We start from the raw sequence: 22,936 nt of genomic DNA, 5'->3' as shown, positions 1-22,936 counted from the left end.
GAGAGACTAGCACGTTTTTCATTCAGATTTACCCAGGAGGTTGCTGTCTTTCATACAAAGATGAGGTCCACTGGTAGGAGGCAAAGGTGGGACTAGGGAGGTGACCCCCATGGGGCCGATGGAGAGAAACTCTTCCCACCCTGGCAGGAAGGGGCCTCTTCCTGGCTGCCCCATCCACATTCAGGTTCTGCCCCCAAACTTGGGCCCTCGCCTACAGGAAGGAGGCTGCCCCAGGCCTGGGGGGGTCGGGCCTGGTGACCTCAGGCTGCCTCTGCAGGGGCCATGACTGCCATGCGGCCGGGGAGTGGCGTGTCCAGTTGCGCTCCAGGGTCAGGCTGTCCGGCCTCTGTGTCTGGGTAGCAGTGCCCCGGGAGAAAGACCCTCCCTGGCCCGGTGGTCCCATCTGGCCCCTCGCTGCAACCCTCACGGGTGCCCATACATGTCTGCCAGCCGGGTGAAGCGGGGCCCCCAGTCCCTGAGGTAGTCGTAGTCCTGGTCCTCATCGCCCTGGCTGGACAGGATGGAGCTCAGCGTCCCCGCCACCGAACCATCACCCTCGTAGTCATAGATGAGGGCTGTGTCGTAAGGCGGCACACTGGGATCACTATCTGCAGCCTCCAAGCCCTGTAAAGAGGCCCGGAGAGCTCAGGACACATGGAGGGGCCAGTGGGTGCCCCACTGCCGTGGCCACAGCCCAGGGCAAAGTCAGCTCAAGGCATGGGCTCAGGAAGGGGAAGCTGCCCACGTCTGGGGCGAGGTCTGAGGGGAGGCAAAGTGTCCTGAGGGCATAGCAGCAGGGTGGTGAAGAGGGTGCCATGGACTGCCCCCTTCCTCAGGATTAGGCCAGCGGCCAGCCCGTCCCCTGGGGCTCTGCCCTGCCCCAGCAAGGTGGGAAGGGGTTGCTCCCCATCACCCTGGTCTCCTCGCCCCCGTGGCAGAACCAAGGCAGAACCTGAGCCTCCTGGACACCCCCATCCACAGGACGGCCCGCCTGCCTTTCGGAGGCTGTCTGCATGTCCGTCCTCTCAGCTCGTGGGGACACACGCTCCTAACCGGGGGTGTACACCTTTGCTGGGGGCTTTCTTCGAGCCAGGTGCTACAGGTGCAGCCAGGCACAGATAAAGGTTCCCTGTGCGCCCCACACCCTAGATTCCCCGTGTTCTCATTCACCCTGTGGATGGCAGGGAATCATTAACGCCGTGTCCAGAAGGGCTCCTATGGAGGCCCTGATTCTGCTGAGAGCCTCCGAAGCCCAGGGGATGCTCCCGGGGCTCCCCCCCACCTCCATGGTGGACACAGGGCAGTGGATGGGTCTGTGGCTGCCGCCACTCCATCTGTGCAAAGACCCGCGTCGTGGGTGGAGGCTGAGGGCCCAGCTCGGACCGTGGCAGTGGGGCTTCCACACTCCCGCCCGCACACCATCTTCCTCTGCGGTGCCCTCGGACGGCCCGTAAGTACATGCAGGCGCCAGTTCTTGCATGCATGTGCAGGTGTGTGTGCACCTGTGCGTGCCTGTGTGTACTGGGGTGTCCCCAGGAGCACCTACATCATTGATGAAGTCGGCGATGTCCAGGGGGCTGGTGGGCAGCGCTCGGGGTGGCTGAGGGTGCAGGCGGCCCTGCGGGGCATCTCTGCGAAGTGGCGGCGGCCCCAGAGGCAGGCTCAGCGCTGTTGGGTGACGCAGCTGGCTGATGTCGTAGGCGTCCTGTGGGCGAGGAGGTGGAACAGAGCCAGGCATCCCTCGGGTGGCCCTGGTGGAGGTCTCAGGTACAGGCTCCCGGCCAGCTTGTTGTAAGAAGGCCCGCGTCCTGGGTTCCTTGGGGACCCCTCCCCACCCACACCTGCCCCCTCACCTGGTCCTCCTCCCCGCCTCCCTGCTCATCGTAGTTGAGGACATTGTCTCGAAGGTCGTCCTGGGGGCCGTGCAGCAGCCCCTTGCCCCGCGACTGCTTCCGGAACCGCGCCCGGAGTGCCACGAGCAGGACTAGCACTGGGGAGGGGAATGAGGGGACGCAGGCTGGGGCCAGGCACAGGGCGCGACTTCAGGGGACCGGGCTGCGAAGGAGGTGGGAGGAGGGGGCGGGGCGGGGCAAGGCTGGTAAGCAGGGGTGGGGTTGAGGGGGCGGAGCTTGGGGAAAGGGCGTGTCTGGCATGGAGGAGCCGGGGTTGGGAAGGGGCGAGGTTAGGGAGGAGGGGGCGGGGTTGTGGAGGACGGGGCGTGGCTGGCAATGAGGGGGTGGTGTTGGGGAGGAGGTGGAACTGGGGAGGAAGGGGCGTGGCTGGTAATGAGGGGGCGGGGTTCGGGAGGAGGGGGCGGGGTTGGGTGGAAGGGGCGTGGCTGGTAATGTGGGGGTGGGGTGGGGAGGAGGGGGCGGAGTTGGGTGGAAGGGGTGTGGCTGGTAGTGAGGGGCGGGGTTGGGTGGAAGGGGCGTGGCTGGTAATGTGGGTGTGGGGTGGGGAGGAGGTGGAACTGGGGAGGAAGGGGCGTGGCTGGCAATGAGGGGGTGGTGTTGGGGAGGAGGGGGCGGAGTTGGGTGGAAGGGGCGTGGCTGGTAGTGAGGGGCGGGGTTGGGGGAGGGGCGGGGTTGGGGGAGGGGCGGGGTTGGGTGGAAGGGGCGTGGCTGGTAATGTGGGGGTGGTGTTGGGGAGGAGGTGGAACTGGGGAGGAAAGGGCGTGGCTGGTAATGAGGGGCGGGGTTGGGGGGAGGGGCGGGGTTCGGTGGAAGGGGCGTGGCTGGTAATGAGGGGGTGAGGGTGGGGAGGAGGTGGAACTGGGGAGGAAGGGGCGTGGCTGGTAATGAGGGGGACGGCCTGGGGAGGAGAGTCCGAGGGTCTGAGGGTCCAGGTGGAGGTGGAGCTCTCACCCAGCAGCAGAAGGGCGCTGGCCAGCACGATGACCAGTGCGCCCAGGCTGAGGCCTGTGCCCCCCGCCAGCAGCGCGGCGGCCCCCAGCAGACAGACGCCGTCCTGGCTGCAGCGGCACACGGTCACGTTCAGCGGCTGCTCGCGCTGCTGGGGCGGCTGCCCGGAGTCCCGGAGCAGCAGGCTGAGGCGGTGCAGGCCTTCGGGGACCTGGTGTCGCGGCCGCAGGCGCGCGTGGCTCACTGCGGAGGGCGCCCGTGGTGAGCGAGGGCCTCCCGAGGCCGCCCCCACTTCGCCTGCCCTCCTCGCGCAGAGACAGGGTGGGGATCCCGAGATCCTGGGCCTGGGTCCCCCCCACCCCCATCGTCCTCTGGGCACAATGAGTAACCCTGCTCTGCGCGAGGATGCAGCAGTCGGGGGCGGGGGGAGGGGGGGACGGGAGGGGACCCTGTTGCAGGACCATGGGGTTGCACGCCCCTCGCCCTCCTGCCCCCGGTCGGAGGCCGGAGTGTGGGGGTGGGGGGAGCGTTGGGATGGGGGGAGCGCGGCGGTGAGGGGAGCGCGGCGGTGGGGGGAGCGCACCGTTGACCTGGCTGAGGCTCCAGTTCCGGCCGAGCTCTGGGAGCCTGGGGCTCAGCTGGAAGTGGAAGGGGGCCCCATGGGGGGGCAGGTCCTCATCCGTGGCGCCCAGGAGGAGGCCTGGGCCCTGGTGCGGCTCGCTGCACAGGCTGCCTGGCGGCGGCGGGACCAGCACGGGTGCATGGTCGTTCACCTCCAGGATCTCGATGGACAGGGTGCCGGTGGCGGTGCGGGGCTGGGAGGCTGCAGGCGAGGAGGCCGCGGCTTAGTGACCCCACCCCAACACCCCAGCCCACCCCACCAGTCGGCTCAGAGGGGGTGCGCAGCTCTGAGCCCCAGGGCGACATGGGCAGAGCCCTCCAACACTGGCAGGGGTGCTCAGCCGGGACAAGGCCAGGTCAGGGAGCCCCCAAGCCCGCGGCGCCGCTCACCGTCATCCTGGGCCAGGACGATGGCTCTGTACCAGCCGCCCTTGAGGAAGGGGGACGCCGGGCTGAGCACGCGCTGGGTCTGGATCCGGCCAGTGGCTGCGTCCACTTGCAGCCAGTCTTCTGGGTCGTAGTCCTTGGAGTAGCTGATGCAGGGGACGGGGAAGAGTGGGATCTGAGTTTACTCCAGGGCCCCACAGGTGTGGTCAGGTATGGGTGCATGACACGCACTGCATACACACACAGGCACACACATACATACCACATGCATGTATACATGCACACAACATATACACACGCACACACACTGCCTTACATACTACATGCATGCACACACCACAGCACACACACATGCACATATATACACATAGACACTCCCCCACACCTTGCACACACCACCACCACACACCTATACACCACACACATGTACCACACATGTGCACACACATATGCACATACACATGTACACACAACCCATGTGAATATGATGGGAGCTGCAGTCACCAGCACCTTCTGTGAGGAAACTGAAGCTCAGGGAGGGCAGGCGAGCTGTCCAGGGCCCTGAGATAATTGTGTGGCAACCTAGTTAAGCCTCAGTTGGTGCTGGCCCTTCCCGGGCCCCGTGGACACAGACAGGGATACACAGGGCCAGGCTTGGGGTAAAATGAGATGTGAATGACCAGTCCCTTGGGAGCAAGGGCCTCCTGGGATGGACACGGCTGGCAGGGACAGACTGGTGTGCACAGGCTGGAGTTGGGCCTGCCCTAGGGGGTGAGGTCACCCCAACATGCACACACGGGCATGCTCGGGACTCGAGACCCTCCAGACCTTCAGGAACCCACACCAGCAAATGGCTCCTACACCCTCTGACCCTCAGAGCCCAGGGGTCAGGGGCACCCGAAGCAGGAATGGGGCCGTTAGCCTCCTCTGCCTCTCCCAGGGCCTCAGGAGCCCCACCTGAGCCTCTGCAGCTGCTCTGTGTCAGGGTCCCAGGCAGAGAAGGTGGCCACCAGAGTGCCTGGGGGTGCCCCCTCTGCTAGGCTGGTCCGAAGTGGGTTCTCCTGGAACACGGGGGGCTCGTTGGTGTCCTGCACATGCACACGGACCTTGGCCTGGCCCCGCTCAGCCCTGAGGGCGGCCGCCTGCAGTGGGGCCTCATTCTGCACTGACACTTCGAGTTCGTAGTGTTCACAGCTCTCATAGTCCAGGGCCTGAGGGAAGGAAGCACAGCCCGTCACCCACCCAACGCAAGTGTGGGCACCCGAGGGCCGATGCCATGGGGGAGCCACTCCTTGGGTCTGTCCAGAGCGCCTGTACTTTCCTTCTGCCCCTTTTTAACCTTGAAAAAAACAAATTATGCAGGGCGAGAAGGCACAAAGAATATTATTAAAATGCTGGTTGTGTGTGGTGGTGGTTGGGGAGCAGACCAGGGTTCAAGCACACGCTCCTCAGGTGTTTCAGCGAGAGCCGTGGGGGGATGGTGCCAGCCCCTGCAGTCACTTGATTTTAAATAAAGGAGATCGTCCTGGGTGATGTGGGTTGGCTTTATCCACTCAGGTGAAGGCTTTGAGAGCAAAACTGCATTTTCTCTGCCTCTAAACTGCTGCATCGGCTCCGGCCTGTGGTCTGCACGTTAGACCTGCCCAGCCAGACCCCAGTACCCGCATGACCCAGCCAGACCCCAGTACCCGCATGAGCCAATTTCTTGCAGTAAACCACTTACTGTGTCAGTATCTAAATACATCCACATCTACACGTGCGGACATATCTGTGCATGTGTCTCCTATCTCCTCTTTCTCTGGTAGAACCAGGACTGACACAGGTGTGCAGCTGTGTTTTTGTACATGGATTCCATATGAAAGGAGGAAGGCTGGACAGAACAGAGTGGTGTAGGGTGTCCCCTGCCTCTGGCCCTCAAGCCCCATGGGTAGCGTGGCCTGGGACCCAGTCCTCAGGCTGGGGTGCTCCATGCCCTCCCCCACTCTCTCACCCAAGGACGAACACAAGGTCCCAGCTGGTCAGAGGATGTAACCCTGCCGGGAAGGGGCTCAGACCCCAGTGTGGGCAGCGTGGGCATCTGTGTGTGCCGGCATCTGTGTGTGCCGGCATCTGTGTGCCAGCCGGGGGCCGCTTACCTTCACAATGGACAGAACACCCTCGTTGGTCTTGGGGTCCGTGCGGATGGTGAACTGCCCGTCGGGGTCGCCTTCCAGGATGGTGAACCTGGCCACCCAGTTGGGGGAGCCTGGCAGGTCCCTGTCCTCTACCTCCAGGCGTCCCACATCCACTCCGCTGACGGCCTCTGTGGCCTCCATGAAGAACTGGGGGGGGAATCCCAGCCCCAGTTACCAGCAGGGCTGGGGGGACAGCATGGATGGGGCCCCCAGGGCCCTCAGCCCACCCTCCCCTCCCACCCTCCCTCCTGCCTCCCAGCAGGAACACCCTCCCTTGCTCCTGTCGAAGCTGCTCCCCACCCAATGGGTGTCCTCAGGTTTGTCTGTTTTGTGAGTCACTGTCCCCCAGGGGCCCCCATGGTCCTCCTCTGCGGGCTCAGCTTCGTGCTCCCTTCCCACACAGCAAAGGCCGGAGGGAGACTTGCTCCCCAATGCTAGAGGGCGTCAGAGGATCCCAAGGGCTGCTTCTCCCCAAGGGCCTCTCTCCCAGCTCCAACTCCATTCACATTCACACGCTGCCACGTGCCACCCCAGGGCCCCTCCAGCTGGGGCTTCTAGCCACCCACGTGGAGTTCCTTCTCCAAAGCACACCATCCTCCTGCCCCATCATGAAGCCCCTTGCCTTCTGCAGGAGCCCAAGAAGGGAAGGCAGCTCTAAGCAGGGGCTACTTTCGAGGGAGGGACAGCAGCAGCACCTCATCCCTGGTGAACTCGGGGGCATTGTCATTGATGTCATCAAGGGTGATGATGGCTGAGGCAGTGGCTGTGAGGCCGTCTCCAGACATGTCCGCCACCTGAAGGGTCAGATTGTACACCGCGACCACCTGGGGATGTGGGGCACAGGGTCAGAAGTTGAGGGCCCAGGTGGGGCACATGGGGACTGGTGAGGGGCAGGAGCCAGGCCACCTGGCCAGCTCAGTTCCTACGGGAGCGCCCAGTGGGTGTTGAAGACCCCAAGTGGCCCTGAGAATCCTGCCCCGATCCTAAGTGCATGGGGCTGTGATGCTGCCCCAGCCTATGGCGCTGGATAAGCATTTACAGAGCGCCTACTGTGCCCTGGGTAAGCGTTTACAGAGCGCCTACTGTGTGCTAGGTAAGCGTTTATAGAGCGCCTACTGTGTGCTGGGTAAGCGTTTACGGAGCACCACTGTGTGCTGGGTGTTTACAGAGCACCTACTGTGCACTGGGTAAGTGTTTACAGAGCACCTACTGTGCACTGGGTAAGCATTTATAGAGCACCTACTGTGTGCTGGGCACCTAGCACACCAGTGAGCTTGGGTCCCTGCCCTGGGGAACCATGGTTAGTGGCAGGGACAGAAATGGACAAAGACCACGTAACAGTGTAACCAGGAGGGCTTCCCAGAGGGGCTGACTCAAGGGGGGTCTTCTGGGAGCACAGAAGTCCGACAGCAAGGGGCAACAGGGGCCCTGACAGAAGGAGCTAGTTACTTACTAGCGGGGAGCCGTTGCCATGAGGCTGAGGGGGGTGGGGCTGCTTGGGGAGCCCTGCCCTGTGCCAGGCCCCTCATGCCCTACTTGGACCAGACCCCTCCCACCCGGGCCAGCGTGGCTCCTGTCTGTGCATCAGTGGGTTCACCCCAAGCCGTCTCCTCAGGAGCCAGGGCCACTGCAAGCTCTGCAGCAACAGCAGGGACAGGAGTGTCTGGGGTGGGCAGGCTGGGGGCAGAGGGACCCACAGGAGATGGGCTGCCCTGGCCGTGCGGGTGTGGAGCTGCTGGGGTGCCACCTCACCTCGCGGTCCAGCCCCACTTGCACTGTGCGGATCTCCCCTGTGAGCTCGTCGATGCTGAAGAGCTCGGGGCTGCCCTGCTGCAGGATGGAGAACCGCAGCGCTGCGTTGTCTGTCTCAGGGTCGTCGGCGTCTGTGGCCTCCGCCCTGGTCACATAGGTGCCTGGGAAGCACAGGGAGGCGTGAGGGCCAACGTCCACAGGGCCGATGGGCTGGGGGCATTGTGAGGGGCGTGGGGGCACCTCGTGTGCACAGGCTCCACGGTTCCAGATGGGGCAGTCAGTCCATGCTGCTGTTCGTGTCACCGAGGCGGCCAGCACACGGCAACCCCCAAGTCCAGATGCTTCCCGCTGCCCCTGAAGCCCACCGTGCCGTGTCCAGGCCACCTATTTGGTCGAAGCCTTTTGCCTGGCTTGTGCTGTTTCTGGGGTCGGAGCACAGGAGCATTGGATGCAACCTGGGTCAGGTGCTGGCTCCCGTGCCTGCCCGGTGCAGGGGCTAAGGGCGCTGGGTCAGACTGGGCTAGCTAGCGGGGGCCTCCAGGAGCTGCTGGCATCCAGGGTGACAGAGGATGCACGGGCAGGATAAAACAGAGGACGCACGGGCAGGATAAAACAGAGGACGCACGGGCAGGATAAAACAGAGGACGCACGGGCAGGATAAAACAGGGGACGCACGGGCAGGATAAAACAGGGGACGCACGGGCAGGATAAAACAGGGGACGCACGGGCAGGATAAAACAGGGGACGCACGGGCAGGATAAAACGGGACGCACGGGCAGGATAAAACAGGGGACGCACGGGCAGGATAAAACAGGGGACGCACGGGCAGGATAAAACAGGGGACGCACGGGCAGGATAAAACAGGGGACGCACGGGCAGGATAAAACAGGGGACGCACGGGCAGGATAAAACAGGGGACGCACGGGCAGGATAAAACAGGGGACGCACGGGCAGGATAAAACAGGGGACGCACGGGCAGGATAAAACAGGGGACGCACGGGCAGGATAAAACAGGGGACGCACGGGCAGGATAAAACAGGGGACGCACGGGCAGGATAAAACAGGGGACGCACGGGCAGGATAAAACAGGGGACGCACGGGCAGGATAAAACAGGGGACGCACGGGCAGGATAAAACAGGGGACGCACGGGCAGGATAAAACAGGGGACGCACGGGCAGGATAAAACAGGGGACGCACGGGCAGGATAAAACAGGGGACGCACGGGCAGGATAAAACAGGGGACGCACGGGCAGGATAAAACGGGACGCACGGGCAGGATAAAACAGGGGACGCACGGGCAGGATAAAACAGGGGACGCACGGGCAGGATAAAACAGGGGACGCACGGGCAGGATAAAACAGGGGACGCACGGGCAGGATAAAACAGGGGACGCACGGGCAGGATAAAACGGGACGCACGGGCAGGATAAAACAGGGGACGCACGGGCAGGATAAAACGGGACGCACGGGCAGGATAAAACAGGGGACGCACGGGCAGGATAAAACGGGACGCACGGGCAGGATAAAACAGGGGACGCACGGGCAGGATAAAACAGGGGACGCACGGGCAGGATAAAACAGAGGATGCACGGGCAGGATAAAACAGAGGACGCACGGGCAGGCTGAACAGAGGACGCACGGGCAGGATAAAACAGGGGATGCACGGGCAGGCTGGGTAGAGGACACACGGCAGCCGAGCAGAGGACGCACACTGCGTCTGTGTTGGCCAGAGCCCCCGCCCCACCTGCTGTGGGAAGCGTTACTCCGGAAGGTGCCGCTAGAGGAGCCGCACGTGACAGGACCAGGTGTCACCTCCCCCCATTTCCCTCTCCTGAGGTTTAGGCCTGACCCCTCTGGCAGCTCAGGTGGACTCAGCCACCGAGGTGAGGTGGGAAGGATGGGCTTCGGGCCACCCTGGGGAGCAGCTCCTGGCCGGCTGTGACTTCCTCCCGGGACAGCTGGAGCTGGGATGTGCTGTCACCTGGGGCAGAACGAGGCGCGGAGGCCACTGCCACAGACATGGGAAGGAAACTGAGGTGGGATATGAGCCTCCAAGCCTGAGCCTGGGCCAGGCCTGGCCACAGTCCCTGGTAGCTGCAGACACGAGGGGGCCTGTGCCCTTCCGCCGGGTCTTTACCACGGGCCCCCAGGGAGGTGGGAGCAAGTCCCCGTGGCTGGAGCTTATGGGTCAGCCTGGGTTTAGGGTGAATCACAACCTAGAGATGCCTGTGGGTGCTCCGGACCCCGTGTGAGTACAGGGTGAGGATGGGGTGTGCCTGGCTCCAGATGGCTCCCTCAGCAGGAGGGAGAAGTCATTTGCTTTTGGGGGAGAACAGGACCCCTGAAAAACCTCCACTCCCAGGCTCAGATTTTTGGGTTTGAAATTTATGTTGAAATCGGAAGTGGCAGGAGTTGACCTGTGGAAACGGACCTGCCTTGGAGACTTGTTTACTTATTTTTAGACTCTCTGAGGGGCCTCGGGAATTCTTGCTTAAGGGAAATCCTGGACTTCACAGAGCCCTTCCCTGCAGCCCCTCCCGGCCTAGGGCTGCGGTCCTGTCTCACCTGGGGCTGAACCCTCCAGCACGCGGCCGGTGAACGCCTCCTGCAGGAAGGCTGGCCGGTTGTCGTTCTGATCCACAACTACAATCTCCAGGTCCGTGGGGTCCTCCAGGGTGGATCCTCCCAGGTCCAGGGCAAACGCTCTTAGCTGTTCAAACACAGAGCAAGGGCTGGCTCTGTGGCCCCCAAATTTCTGTAGCTCCCGTTAAGGCCACATGCGAAAGAGACAGCACGTTCAGGCTTTGTCTCCAGCTGGAAACACCAACTTAAACAGGCGAGAAACAGCACAGGGTGGGGCATCTGTCACAGCGGCTGAGGACGTCCCTGAATGGGAGCCACCTTCCCTTAGCAGACAGGGCAGGTGCCACTTTCCCTGCTTGCCTTGGCAGCCAGGAAGCTCACAGCTGCTTCATGTGTGACTAAAGTAAGGCTCTCAGAGGGTTCCTAATCTCTCTCCCTTTCTTTCTATGGTCTTCGTTCCTCCTGAAGTTTTTTTTTTTTTGAGATAGAGTTTCACTCTTGTTGCCCAGGCTGGAGTGCAATGGCGCGATCTCAGCTCACTGCAACCTCTGCCTCCCGGGTTCAAGCGATTCTCCTGCCTCAGCCTCCCAAGTAGCTGGGATTACAGGCACCCGCCACCACGCCCAGCTAATTTTTTGTATTTTTAGTAGAAATGAGGTTTCGTCATGTTAGCCAGGCTGGTCTCGAACTCCTGACCTCAGGTGATACGCCTCGGCCTCCCAAAGTGCTGGGATTACAGGTGTGAGCCACCGCGCCCGGCCTCCTCCTGAAGTTTAATTCCCCTGTGCGCATGACATTTTAAACTGCCTCCCATCCTTTTGGAGAATGGGCACAATTACAGTTTCCAAGTGAGAAATACTCTCTAATAACTTTTGATGTAAGGGATCCAAGGACTGGTTCTCAAAGTCTAAAGGAAGATTCGGGGCAAATAAAAGGAAATTTTGCTTCCTGCAGAGGCAAAGGCAGGAAGCGTCCTTTCCCCACATGTGGTACAAAATTACTTTTCTTATTTTTTTTCCTTTTGAGATGGCGTCTCGCTCTGTTGCCCAGGCTGGAGTGCAGTGGTGTGATCTCGGCTCACTGCAACCTCCACTTCCTGGGTTCAAGTGATTCTCCTGCCTCAGCCTCCCAAGTAGCTGGGATTACAAGGTGTGTGCCACCACACCTGGCTAATTTTTTGTATTTTTAGTAGATATGGGGTTTTGCCATGTTGGCCAGACTGGTCTCGAACTCCTAACCTCAGGTGATCCACCCGCCTCAGTCTCCCAAAGTACTGGGATTACAAGCATGAGCCATTGCGCCCAGGCCAAAATGACATTTTGGAGAGGGCAGGCTGGGGATGGGCAGGCTGGGGGAGGGCAGGCTGGGGAAGGGCAGGCTGGGGGTGGACAGGCTGGGGGAGGGCAGGCTGGGGGAGGGCAGGCTGGGGGAGGGCAGGCTGGGGGTGGGCAGGCTGGGGGAGGGCAGGCTGGGGGTGGGCAGGCTGGGGGAGGGCAGGCTGGGGGTGGACAGGCTGGGGGAGGGCAGGCTGGGGGAGGGCAGGCTGGGGGTGGACAGGCTGGGGGAGGGCAGGCTGGGGGAGGGCAGGCTGGGGGTGGGCAGGCTGGGAGAGGGCAGGCTGGGGGTGGGCAGGCTGGGGGTGGGCAGGCTGGGGGAGGGCAGGCTGGGGGAGGACAGGCTGGGGGTGGACAGGCTGGGAGAGGGCAGGCTGGGGGAGGGCAGGCTGGGGGAGGGCAGGCTGGGGGAGGGCAGGCTGGGGGAGGACAGGCTGGGGGTGGACAGGCTGGGAGAGGGCAGGCTGGGGGTGGGCAGGCTGGGGGAGGGCAGGCTGGGGGAGGGCAGGCTGGGAGAGGGCAGGCTGGGGGTGGACAGGCTGGGGGTGGACAGGCTGGGAGAGGGCAGGCTGGGGGAGGGCAGGCTGGGGGAGGGCAGGCTGGGGGAGAGCAGGCTGGGGGTGCGCAGGCTGGGGGTGGGCAGGCTGGGGGAGGGCAGGCTGGGGGTGGGCAGGTGCCTGCAAGGAGTGCAGACGGGGTTCTGGGATTCTGGGCTCTAGGGCTCCCTTCTCTTGCTCCCACTGCCCTTTTTCTTCTTCTTCTTCTTTCTTCTTCTTCCTCCTCCTCCTCTTCTCCTTCTCCTTCTCCTCCTTCTCCTTCTTTCTTCTTCTTTCTCCTCCTCCTCCTCTTCTTCTTTCTTCTTTTTTTTTTTTGAGACAGAGTCTCACTCTGTCGCCCAGGCTGGAATGCAGTGGCGAGGTCTCAGCTCACTTCAACCTTCGCCTCCTGGGTTCAAGCGATTCTCCTGCCTCAGCCTCCTGAGTAGCTGGGACTACAGGCGCATGCCAGAATGCCCAGCTAACTTTTGTATTTTTTAGTAGAGACGAGGTTTCACCATGTTAGCCAGGATGGTCTCGATCTCCTGACCTCATGATCTGCCTGCCTTGGCCTCCCAAACTGCTAGGATTACAGGCATGAGCCACCGCGCCTGGTCCTCTTTTCTTCTTCTTTTTTTTTTTTTTTTTTTTGAGAGAGGGTCTTCCTCTGTCACCTAGGCTGGAGCGCAGCGGCGCAATCACGGCTCATGGCAGCGTCGACCTCCCACCTCAGCCTTCCAAGTAGCTGGGACCACAGGCACGCAGCAACACTGCTGGCTAATTTATTTTACCATTTTATTTTTTTCGTTTTACCATTTTGTCTTTTGTTGAGACAAGGCCTCACTTTGATGCCTAGCCTGGTCTCGAACTATTGGCTTCAAGCGATCCTCCTGCCTCGGCCTCCCAAAGTGCTGGGATTGTGTGAGCCACCGTGCCCAGACAGGGGTGCTGGGACTGTGTGAGCCACTGCGCCCGGCGCTCACTGCCCCTTCTCTGAGAATCCCAGCCCCCAAGGGGCATCAGTGGTTTCTTCCCTGACTAACCCCACTCCTGAGAACAGTGGCGGCCACTGGGATCAACATTATTTTGGGGCCAGGCATGGTGGCTCAAGCCTGTAATCCTAGCACTTTGGGAGGCCAACATGGTGAAACCCTGTCTCTACTAAAAATACAAAAATTAACTGGGCATGGTGGTGGAGCCTGTAATCCCAGATACTCAGGAGGCTGAAGCAGGAGAATTGCTCGAACTGGGGAGGTAGAGATTGCAGTCAGTTGAGATTGTGCCACTGCACTCCAGCCTGGGCAGCAGAGTGAAGCTCCATCTCAAAAAAAAAAAAAAAAAAAAAAAAGTCGGGCACGGTGGTTCACGCCTGTAATCCCAGCACTTTGGGAGGCAGAGGCGGGCCAAGGTCAGGAGATCGAGACCATCCTGGCTAACACGGTGAAACCCCGTCTCTACTAAAAATACAAACAATTAGCCAGGCGTGGTGGTGGGCACCTGTAGTCCCAGCTACTCGGGAGGCTGAGGCAGGAGAATGGCGTGAACCCGGGAGGCGGAGCTTGCAGTGAGCCGAGATCGTGCTACTGCACTCCAGCCTGGGCGACAGAGCGAGACTCCATCTCAAAAAACAAAAAACAAAAACAACAGTATTTAGAGATTCTTCACGACACTGCTGAGCTCCCAGGACCAGCGTGTTGTTGGCTGTGGTTGAGCCACAGAAGCTATAGCTCCTCCCCGGCAGAACCAAGCCGCTCCCCCACGGGACCTCTGTCTGCCCTCCAGTTAAATGGGAACATAACCCTAAACAGCTGCCTCCTCCAGCTGCAGGGCCTCGGTCCCAAACCCCTGTACCTGCCCCGTCACTTAAGGGTGCCTGGATCTTGCAGGAGAAGCAGTCTGGCCTGAAGCCCACCGAGCTGGGAGGAGAAGCCTGGTGGGGGGGAGAGGCACTGGCTTCCCACCAGGCCTGCTTGAGGGGCACAGGTCAGACCGCGCAGCTCCGCACCCTGAAGCGGTCGGTCTTCTCGCGGTCCAGCATGGCATTGAGGAAGACCTTCCCCGTGAACTTGTCGATAGAGAAGACGCCCCGGGGCTCCTCGTCTACGCCGGGTCCCTGGATGCTGTAGATGACACTGCCCAGCTGCTGCTTGTCTGACTTGATCTGTGGGGCAGGAAATGGGGTTGGGGAGAGCTGCTCCGGGCGGGGGCCTCTGTCCTCTCTGCAGCCCCTCAGGCCCCTCCCCGGCTGACAGCAGGGCAGGTCTAAGTCTCCTAGTACTGGAGGACGGATCCTGGTACCCAATGAGGGCTGTGCTGGGCTGGGGACAGCTCAGCCTGTGGCCCCAAGGGTGCCCCGTCTTGCAGCCTCATTTCAGGCTCAGCCCCTGGTGTCCTCAGGGCCCTGGTCTCTTGGGCGATTTTGGGTATGTGAAGCTGAGGCCCACGCAAGGCAGTTCACCTTCACCTCCATCTACTCAGCGTTGGCAAACACGCAGACAAAAATCACACCGGAGCCTGCAGCCTAACGTGGAGTGTGTCCACCCAAGGCGCATGTGGGGTGGGAGCAGCTGTGGACTCCCCCTGCTGCCTGGGGCAATGGGGAGGGTTTGAGCCCTGCTGTAGAAACCACGTTGGAAGCCCAGAGCCCTGGCAAGGTGGGCGAGTCCTGCCCCAGCTCTGCCCTGAAATGGGGCCCCGCTGACTCCCAGGAGACCTTTAAGAATGAGGGAGGCCCACTGGGACCAGCCCACCCCTTTCGCCCCTCCTGCCCCCGCCACCTGCTCACCTGAACCAGAGGGTAGGGGAGACGCTTGTGGTTCTCGGATACGCTGATCGGGGGGATGACCCAGGCCCTCCGCACACGGCTTGGGGCAGGCGCCCGGCGCCAGGGGTATAGGGTGGTGGGCCTCCTCCATCCAGGAACCCCCAAAGACAGGCAGAGGCTCTGCAACAAAGACAGATGCATCCCACAGCACGCTCTCCCGGAGCCCTGGACAGATGCGTCCCACAGCACCGTCTCCTGGAGCCCTGGGCGGCAGCGTGTAGCTGGGAGCTGTGGCTGGTGAGGAGGCCACAGGGCTCAGTGTTTCCCTCAGCCCGCGGGTCGGTGCTCATTGGCGAGGGGCAGCTTCCACACACGGGGCTGCGTTGTACGAGGGCAAAGGCATGTGAGCCCCGCCCCCGTCAGACTGAGCTGGGGCCTTGGTGGCCACACCCCAAGTACTGGCCCTCAAAGCCCCCACCCAGCTGTCCCGCATTCTACTGGGCCCACACAGCAGGGCTGTCTGCAGCCTCTGGCGAGTGCATGTGGGTGCTGGGAGGTAGTGCTAGGGTTCCAGGCCTCTGGCTGGAGGGACACCTGAGATTCACCCAGCGGGGGCACAGCCTCACCCCAGGTGCCAGGGTAGCCATGCACACAGAAAGCCCCTGGGCCAGCCAGGGCTGGGGAGACCGTGGGGTCCTGACTCGGAATGACCCCAAGAAGACAGTGGCGGTGCCCGTGGGCACAGTGGGCTGGCTGTGGAGGGTCCGGGGGAGCGGCAGGGGAGGTGCCTGCAGGAAAGTGCCCGTCCCCCTCCACCTCTCCAGGCTACTTTGTGGGAACGGAACCCCGGGATGCGAGAGTTCAGCTCCAGTCCATCAAGAGCAGCTGGAGATGTATCCGCAATTCATACAGCGGCGCCCAACTGGACTGCTGTGTGGCAGAACCGGCCTGCAGCTGCTGCTGGTCTGTCACGCCCCACCAGGTCAGGGCTGGGCAGCCAACGCTGGTGGTGCGGGTTCCTGAGACTGGCTGGGCCAGGGCCAGGGCTGCCTCAGTGGGGCTGGGTGGGGTGGGGCCTGTTGTGGCTGCACAGCCAAGAGGGACATGGCTGGCGACAGAGGGGCAGCCCAACCCCCAGCCTCACTGTTCTTCTCCCAGAACAGGGTACCTCGGTGCAGTCTTCACCTCTTCACCCCAATACTTCAGCCGCTGGGACCCTGGCATGCCCATCTCCTCCTCTCCCACATCAGGGGCTGGGGTGCACTGTTTGTAATGCACACAGGAAGCCCTGGTGCTCGGGTATGGGGCCTGGGCAGAGTGTGGGGCTGCAGAGGGAGACACTGTGCACCCCACCCTACTCCAGGGCCAGGACAACCTCGGGCCAGTAAAGACCCCAAAGTGGAGGTGGCTGCCCCCAAATTCTCCTGAGGTCCTGACGGTCAGCAACTTTTGTGACCACAGATGGCTCCACACCCACCCCTCAGATGGGGAAACTGAGGCCTAGAGAAGGGACCCAACTCCAAGAGCCAGGTGGGGAGGGGCACTCGTAGTGACCCCAAAAGCACATCCTGAATTTTCTGGTTTTAAAAATGTGGTCACCATACCCAGCTCCTAGCCTGGGCCTTGGGCCTCCCTCCCGGGGTGCCCGGCCCCACCTTGGTCAAAGGGAAGCTTACAGACGGTGGGTCCTGCCTGTCCTGGGATCCCCAGGACACCTGTGCTTGGGACCCCCCGAGCCTGAGGAGTCAGTGTTTCTGGGTGGGCTGCATGGCTCTTCCTGAAAGACCCCTGACCCTAAAGCACAGCTTGGTGGGAGCTGCCGCAGCTGACAGGACATGGCTCTGGGCTGACCCCAATCGGCTCGGCACGGACATGGGGGTCACCCTCGAGCTCCCGCGTCAGGCCGATGCCTGGTGCACCTCGTTGGGGCACAGAGTCTGCTTGAACTCGGTGAGGGCAGCAGGCGCCAGGGTTGGGGAAGAGGCGGGGGAGAGGGAGATGAGGGAGGAGGAAACAGGGCTGCCCTCTCCCCGTCCCCTGTGCCCGGGCCTGGCTAGGAGCTGTCTGTGCCTCCCTAGTCCTGGGGGTCTCCAGGCTCCCGGCCTTTCTCTTGGGTGACCCTCCTCCCCAGAGGCCCCCTCCCACCCAACAGCACTCTCCTAGCTGCCAGAATGTTCTAGATCTTCACCATCCAAGACCCACAGGCCACATGGGGCTGCTGAGCCCTTGAAATGTGCCTGGCAAAAGTGAGGAGCTGTGTTCCCCTTTCACCTCATTGTGGTTAAGGCCCCATGTGTGGCCAGCACCCAGCCCCACACGCCCAGCGCTCACAGCCCCAGTCAGCCTTGGTGAGGGTCCCCCGACCTTCCCAGCCCCCCACTGCAGGGCTGTGGGGGTGAGAGACCCAAGGCCCTTCCCGCCCCCCACCGGCACCATGTGTAGTGAGGGTGTGGCGTCTGCATCATCCCAGTGACAGGGGCTACAGAGGAAGATGCTGAGTTGGGGTGAGCAGGGTGGGAAGCTTCCAGGACCCTGTGGCCAGGGTTGTGGTGGGGGTGGCAGCAGCTCCCCAAGGAACAGACCCTAACGCAGAAACGGGGCAGCCTCCTGCGCCACCCGGCTGGGGAGGGGACAGAGACCCCTGACGGGGCAGCCTCCTGTACCACCCAGCTGAGGAGGGGACAGAGACCCCCTACCCCGTGCCGTGCTCTCCGGGGCACCCCCACCCAGGACAAGCCCTCAGGCTGCTGGGCTGCCATGTGGGGCAGGCGGACGGGTGGGAGGTGCTGGGTGTCCTAGGCAGGCGATTGGGAGTCTGGGAGCAGAGCAGGCCTCAAACATCACCCACCATACACAAACTCCTCAGCTCCCCTTTCAGACAGGGCCCCCATCTCAATATCATCGTCTTGGCAGCCTGCTCCTGAGCTCCTTCCCCATCTCAACATCACCATCTTCACGGCCTGCTCTTGAGCTCATTCATCTGGACAGCAGGTGGGCTGGGGTCTAGGGAGGCTCATGGGACTCCCCAGCCAGCACCAGGTCCTGTGCCTACTACAGAGGTGTGCCGGCCATGCCACACCAACACCTAGAACAGCTCCCCACATTGTGTGAGCAGAGGGAGCGCCCAGTCAGCCCTGGTGAGCGGGACCCTGCATGGGAGGCCTCACCCAGCTCCCCGCTGGAAGGGGGCACCCACTTCAGGCGGGGTGGGGCCCCATGAAATGGAGCACTGAGAACTGGGGGGTCAGAGTTGGGCCAGCCGGGCCACCCCTGCCCCTGCAGAACCACAGATGTCGATGGCTACTCTGGCCACCACGTCCCTGCTGGCTCCGAGGCTGCCAGCTCTCCTCAGCCCTGTGCCGATACCTCACCCTCCAGTGCCGCCTGCTCCTGCTGGCTTTGCCGAGACTTCAGTCTAAGCAGGGGCCAGGACGTGGGGGCAGGTGGCCTTGAGAGGAGGCAGTGGCTGGGGCCTGGTATGTCTGAGTGGGCAGGGGCTGGGAAGGAGATGTTGGCATGGCCAGGAAGCCTGTCAGGCTGAACCCCCATTAGGCTTGGCCTCTGTCCTCCACCACTGGCCGCTTACCCTGTGTGGACGAGCAAGGCCCAGGCTGCCCATCTGCCCACCCTGAGATGGGGCATTGGGGCCTCTCGCTCTGACTGTCCCGTCCCCAGGGCTGGCCCAGCACACAGAGGTCCCCACAGGCAGTGGCAGCAGCCTCCAAAGCAGGGCCACCTTCCCTGGGGTTCTTGGCCCTCGGCCAGCAGGACCTGGGCCCCCTCCTCCAGCAGGACCTGGGCCCCCTCCTCCATGGCCTCCTGGGAGTCCAGAGAGTAGCAAATGCTTTGGCAGAAAGCAGGGAGAGGATGGGGTGGGGGCTCCTCAGGCTCTCAGGCTGGGGACCCTGCCGGGGAAGCTCTCTGCCAGCTGACAGATGGCGGCCCTTGCCTCGGAGCCTGCCAGCACCCACAGAGCACAAGCCACTTCCAGGGCTGGGCAGCTCCTGCCAAGTGGAAACCTGCCTGCCCAGCGTGGGGCCTTCATCAGCCTCGGTGGGCACAGGGTTTGTTTCCGGCCCTGGCTGGGCAGCTTTGCGCTGGGCCTGGGAGGCACCTCCCTCTCCCCCTCCCCTTTGGTCCTCCCAACCCCCCAGGAGCCTGTGGTGGTCCCTTCACTTCCCAGCTCTGGACAGTGAGGTTCAGAGAGCCTGAGGCATTTGCTCAAAGCCACACAGACAGAGCCAGGAGTCACATGGGGTCTGAGACCCAAGCTAGGTTCTGAACTGCATGCTCTGAAGGAAATCCAGCTGCAGAGCCACACCGGCCTTGGGCTAGGCCTGGGCATGGGGCAGGGAGACCCCAGGCTCTAGGAACCCCAAGTGGCTGAGGTGGAGGGGCCACCCCCACCCGGGCAGACGTTTCCATCCCTTCCCTGCCCAGCTGCCACCAAACCTGGGCCAGCCCTGTTCCCCCACCCTCCAGCTGCCTCCACCAGAGACCCTCCAGTCACGCTGGGCTGGGTGCCGTCAAGGCAGGGGCTGGGAGTCCCGGGCCCAGGCCTGTCCACAGCCTGAGTTCACCAGGTCACAGCAGCCGCAGAGCCTTGGCAGGGCTCACTTGCCCAGATCATAGCCGGTGTGGGTGTGGGTGGGCAGGCAGGCCACGGCCCACTTCCGGCTCTCGGGGGTGTTCTCAAAGCTGGCTCTTTGTCCTCCCACCCCATCCCCGTCCCAGAAGACGTGGCCAGTGGAGGGAGGGCCTGGGAGCCGTCTTGGGGAGATCGGGACATCCGGTGCCCAGGACAAAGCCACATCAACGCAGCCAGCCCACAGCCCTGCACCTGGGCTAGGGGACACAAGCATCCTGGGAGGTGGATTTTGTGGACACCCGTCCACTCCTCTCTATCCCCCACCCAAGCCAGGCAAGACCCATGGACATTAGTGACCCGCTTCCCCACAGTGGGTCCCCAATGACACCCCCAAGCTCATCCTCCACTGGACCCTTAGCCAAGAACCTGGAGGGAACCATCTCGAAGCCCTTGAGACGTCTGGGGCCACCACCCCGCAGCCGAGCTCCTGGGACTTAACGCCTCTCTTGGGGTCTGCTCCTAGCCTGACACTCAACCCCAAGGGGCTGCTTCATGAGAAAGCTCCGCACACACTGAGCGCTCGCTACAGTTTACAAACACCACTGCGAGGGGGGAATGAGAAGCGGTTCTGGGGCCAACCTCGCACTCCTGCTCCCCCGATTTTCCAAGGAAGGGTGCTGCGAGATTCTAGGAACACACTTGGTGGCGCGTGGGTGGGTTTGCCTGGGAAGGGAGTGTGAAGGCCCCTCAAGCTTCTCAGGCTTCAACCCCTCCCCCAGGCTGGAATCTGGGGCCACCCTGTTCCTGGATGGCCAGGCATGCCAGGAATGGCCCCAGCTGTTGGCCTGGCCCAGAGAGGCTGGAGCATCTTCCCTGGGCCCCACCCTCTCTAGCTGCTGCGGGCTTCAGAGAAGGGATGGGGAAGAAGAGGCATGGAGGCAGCTGTCCCTTCCAAAGCACAGTGTCTGGGGCTGTCCTGCCACTGTGGGAAGAACAGTGGCCTGGGAGCCACTTCCCTTCTTGGCCTCGGTCACAGTCACCCGAGCTAAGAGCCCCCGCCTGGCCCCCAGGGTGCTGCTGACTCTGTCTCCCAGAGACCAAGGGGCTCCCAAAACCCAGATGCAGAAGTGGGACCCTTCCCAGCAGGCTGGGGTTCTCTGTGAGTCAGCAGTGCTGCCTCAGACCTCAGCCGCCTCCCAGCTGGGGTGGGGTCCCCGGTGTAGGGGACCAGCAACTAGGGATGGTGTGGGTGCAGCAGGCTGACAGGGGCCAGTTCTGAAGACACCCTCTGGGTGGGGCTGAGTGAGCTCAGCAATCAGAGGTGGCCGAAGCAGGGGAGCAAACCCTCACTTGGAGAAGGCCCTGATGGGCCCACGCTGCCTGCCTGGGGTGTCACCAGGAAGCGGCCCAGGACCCCGAGGCTGCCCAGGAGAGCGCACAGTCCTGAAAGCTGAGCTGGTGGGGGAGGGGCAGGCAGGGTCCTGACACTGACATATTTTGCCTCACAGTGCAGTGAATTTGAGCCTTGGCTATAGTCCCCTTGCCAGCTGGCCCCCACCTCCACCACCTCCCCCAGCCTCCAGCTGTCGGGGTAGGGGGCTATTGTCCCCCAGCCCTGGAGGAGAAAAGAAGGAACAGTGAGAGGGGAGGCTTCTGGGGAGGGAGAGGTCCTGCCTGCCTCCCCACCTGCCACAGAGCCCCCTGGGGCCTGTTGAAAGGCAAACACTCCCAAATCCAAAGGAAGAGGTCTCAAGGAATGTTTTCACAGGCGCCAGCCTCCCCGCCACCATGCCCGGGGTCGGGGTGCCAAGGAAGAAACTCTGTCCCCAGAGCAGGTGGGGAAGGGCCCTGGAGGCATGGAGCCCCCCGGGCTGCACCTCCCGGCAGAGGGCTGAGGGGTGGAGGGCCAGGGGGGTGAGCACGCATGCTGAACCACTGTCTCCCCCCGCCACTGTCTCCAGATGGGGGAGAGGGGGGTGGCAGGAGCCGTGGTGCCCCTCAGGGGCAGCTGCTGGAGGGTCTGGCTGGCCAGGCGCCTGGTCAGCTGCCAGGGGCTGAAATTGGAGCCAGCTGGAGCTGGGAGGCCTGTGGGAATGAGGGGACTCAGGAAGCCCCTTCAGTAGGGGGCTGGGAAAGGAGTGGCTTCCCTTACTCACTGTGTCCAGCACTCCCTGACCACCGCAGGACCACAAGAGCAATGAATGCTATGAGCACCGCTAAGCCCTTTATGTGCATTCTCTCTTGAATTGGCAAGAGAGAGGCTGCCCTCCTGTACCCAGTGACGTCCCAACCACAGCCGGCCATGCCCCAGCCCAACCCAGTCCCTGGGGGCTGAAGCCACTGAGGCCACATCCTCCATGTCTAGGTCCCCCTAGGGTGTGAGGAGACGTGGCTCCAGCTAGGCAGTACCCATGGCGGGTGTGGGGGGCTGAGGCCTGGGCTTCCTTCCACGCTGGCTTGCTCCCACGTTGGAGAGACCACGGTGCCAGCAGTCCAGAGAAGAATTTTAGGGGCAGAGTCCAGCAGCCTCTGGGGGCTGGGCCCCCAGGCCCGATCACCCCAGGCAGCTGCGGCAGGGTCCCAGGTGAAGCCCAGGAACAGAGCCCCCAGGGCTGCCACACGCCACTCTGCAAGGCCCTGTGTGTTGGGACCTGGCTCGGGCTCGGCCCTCCCGATCAAGAAGTAGCGGTGAGTGTGAGTTCCTGGGGGCAGAGCCTGCAGCCACCCCTGTTGGCTGGGAACTTGGGGTGGGGGGTTTGGACATCACCCAAGACTAACCAGGGGTCCTGTGCCCACCACAGGGAGTCCCTATGGAAACCTGGCCCCCAGCCCCCCAGAGAGGGGGACTCCTGCCCCTCCCCCTCTCTCTGCTCCACTCAAGACTGGCAATGCCCCAGACCCTGGCAGGGGTCCCTCCAAAGAGAGGGCACGGCCTGCTGGGTGGTCCCTGCCTGAGGTCCCTGACCCCAGCAGGACTCTGCAGTCCTGGGGGTGATTCCACCAGGTGGAGTGTTTGGTTACACTCACTCCCCACAACCCCTGGGATGCTGCCCCCAGCCCAGGGACCCACCCAGGGCCACTCTGCTCACAGGCCCCCAAAGGCGGCCAGGGCCAGTGGTTCTGGGGGAGACCTGTGCGGCTGCAGTTGAAGACACTGTCCCGCAGGGCCGAGGGAGGCAGCGGGGACCCCCGCAGGTGCCGATGCCTTACCTGGGCCAACAGCCCGAGGATGAGGAGGAGCGCGGCGTCCATCGGGGCCGGGGCAGGAGCGGGGCCGGAGTGCACCCGCGACCCGAAGGCGCGCGTCCAGGCTGAGTGACAGCGCAAGTGCGCGGG

General features: G+C 62.8%; 1 protein-coding gene across 1 annotated transcript; it reads right to left on the bottom strand.

The window, feature by feature from the left end:
- Positions 1–12: 12 nt before the first annotated feature.
- CDH15 (cadherin 15) lies at positions 13–22,936 on the bottom strand. The gene is made up of 14 exons (XM_054455412.2): positions 22,811–22,936; positions 15,034–15,192; positions 14,254–14,409; positions 10,361–10,505; positions 7,796–7,956; positions 6,739–6,867; positions 6,005–6,190; positions 4,827–5,080; positions 3,873–4,015; positions 3,445–3,684; positions 2,865–3,104; positions 1,854–1,990; positions 1,547–1,705; positions 13–624 (listed from the first exon to the last, which is right to left on the bottom strand). Exons 1-14 carry the CDS (start codon positions 22,850–22,852, stop codon positions 424–426), a joined length of 2,352 nt encoding a protein of 783 aa, XP_054311387.2. The 5' UTR covers positions 22,853–22,936; the 3' UTR covers positions 13–423.

Source organism: Pongo pygmaeus, chromosome 18, assembly GCF_028885625.2.
Source record: "Pongo pygmaeus isolate AG05252 chromosome 18, NHGRI_mPonPyg2-v2.0_pri, whole genome shotgun sequence".
Classification (NCBI taxonomy): Eukaryota; Metazoa; Chordata; class Mammalia; order Primates; family Hominidae; genus Pongo; species Pongo pygmaeus.
Note: the sequence above shows the minus strand (reverse complement) of the source record. Positions and strands in the feature narration are given on the sequence as shown.

What these genes read in the sequence shown, in the direction of transcription:
- CDH15 (XM_054455412.2), bottom strand. Translation starts at nt 22,852, where the DNA reads ATGGACGCCGCGCTCCTCCTCATCCTCGGGCTGTTGGCCCAG. An exon ending in GTGTTCTGTCCATTGTGAAG is followed by an intron (nt 5,081 to 6,004) that starts GTAAGCGGCCCC and finishes TCCTTCCCTCAG; the next exon opens with GCCCTGGACTATGAGAGCTG. An exon ending in CAGCGCCCTTCTGCTGCTGG is followed by an intron (nt 1,991 to 2,864) that starts GTGAGAGCTCCA and finishes TCCCCTCCCCAG; the next exon opens with TGCTAGTCCTGCTCGTGGCA.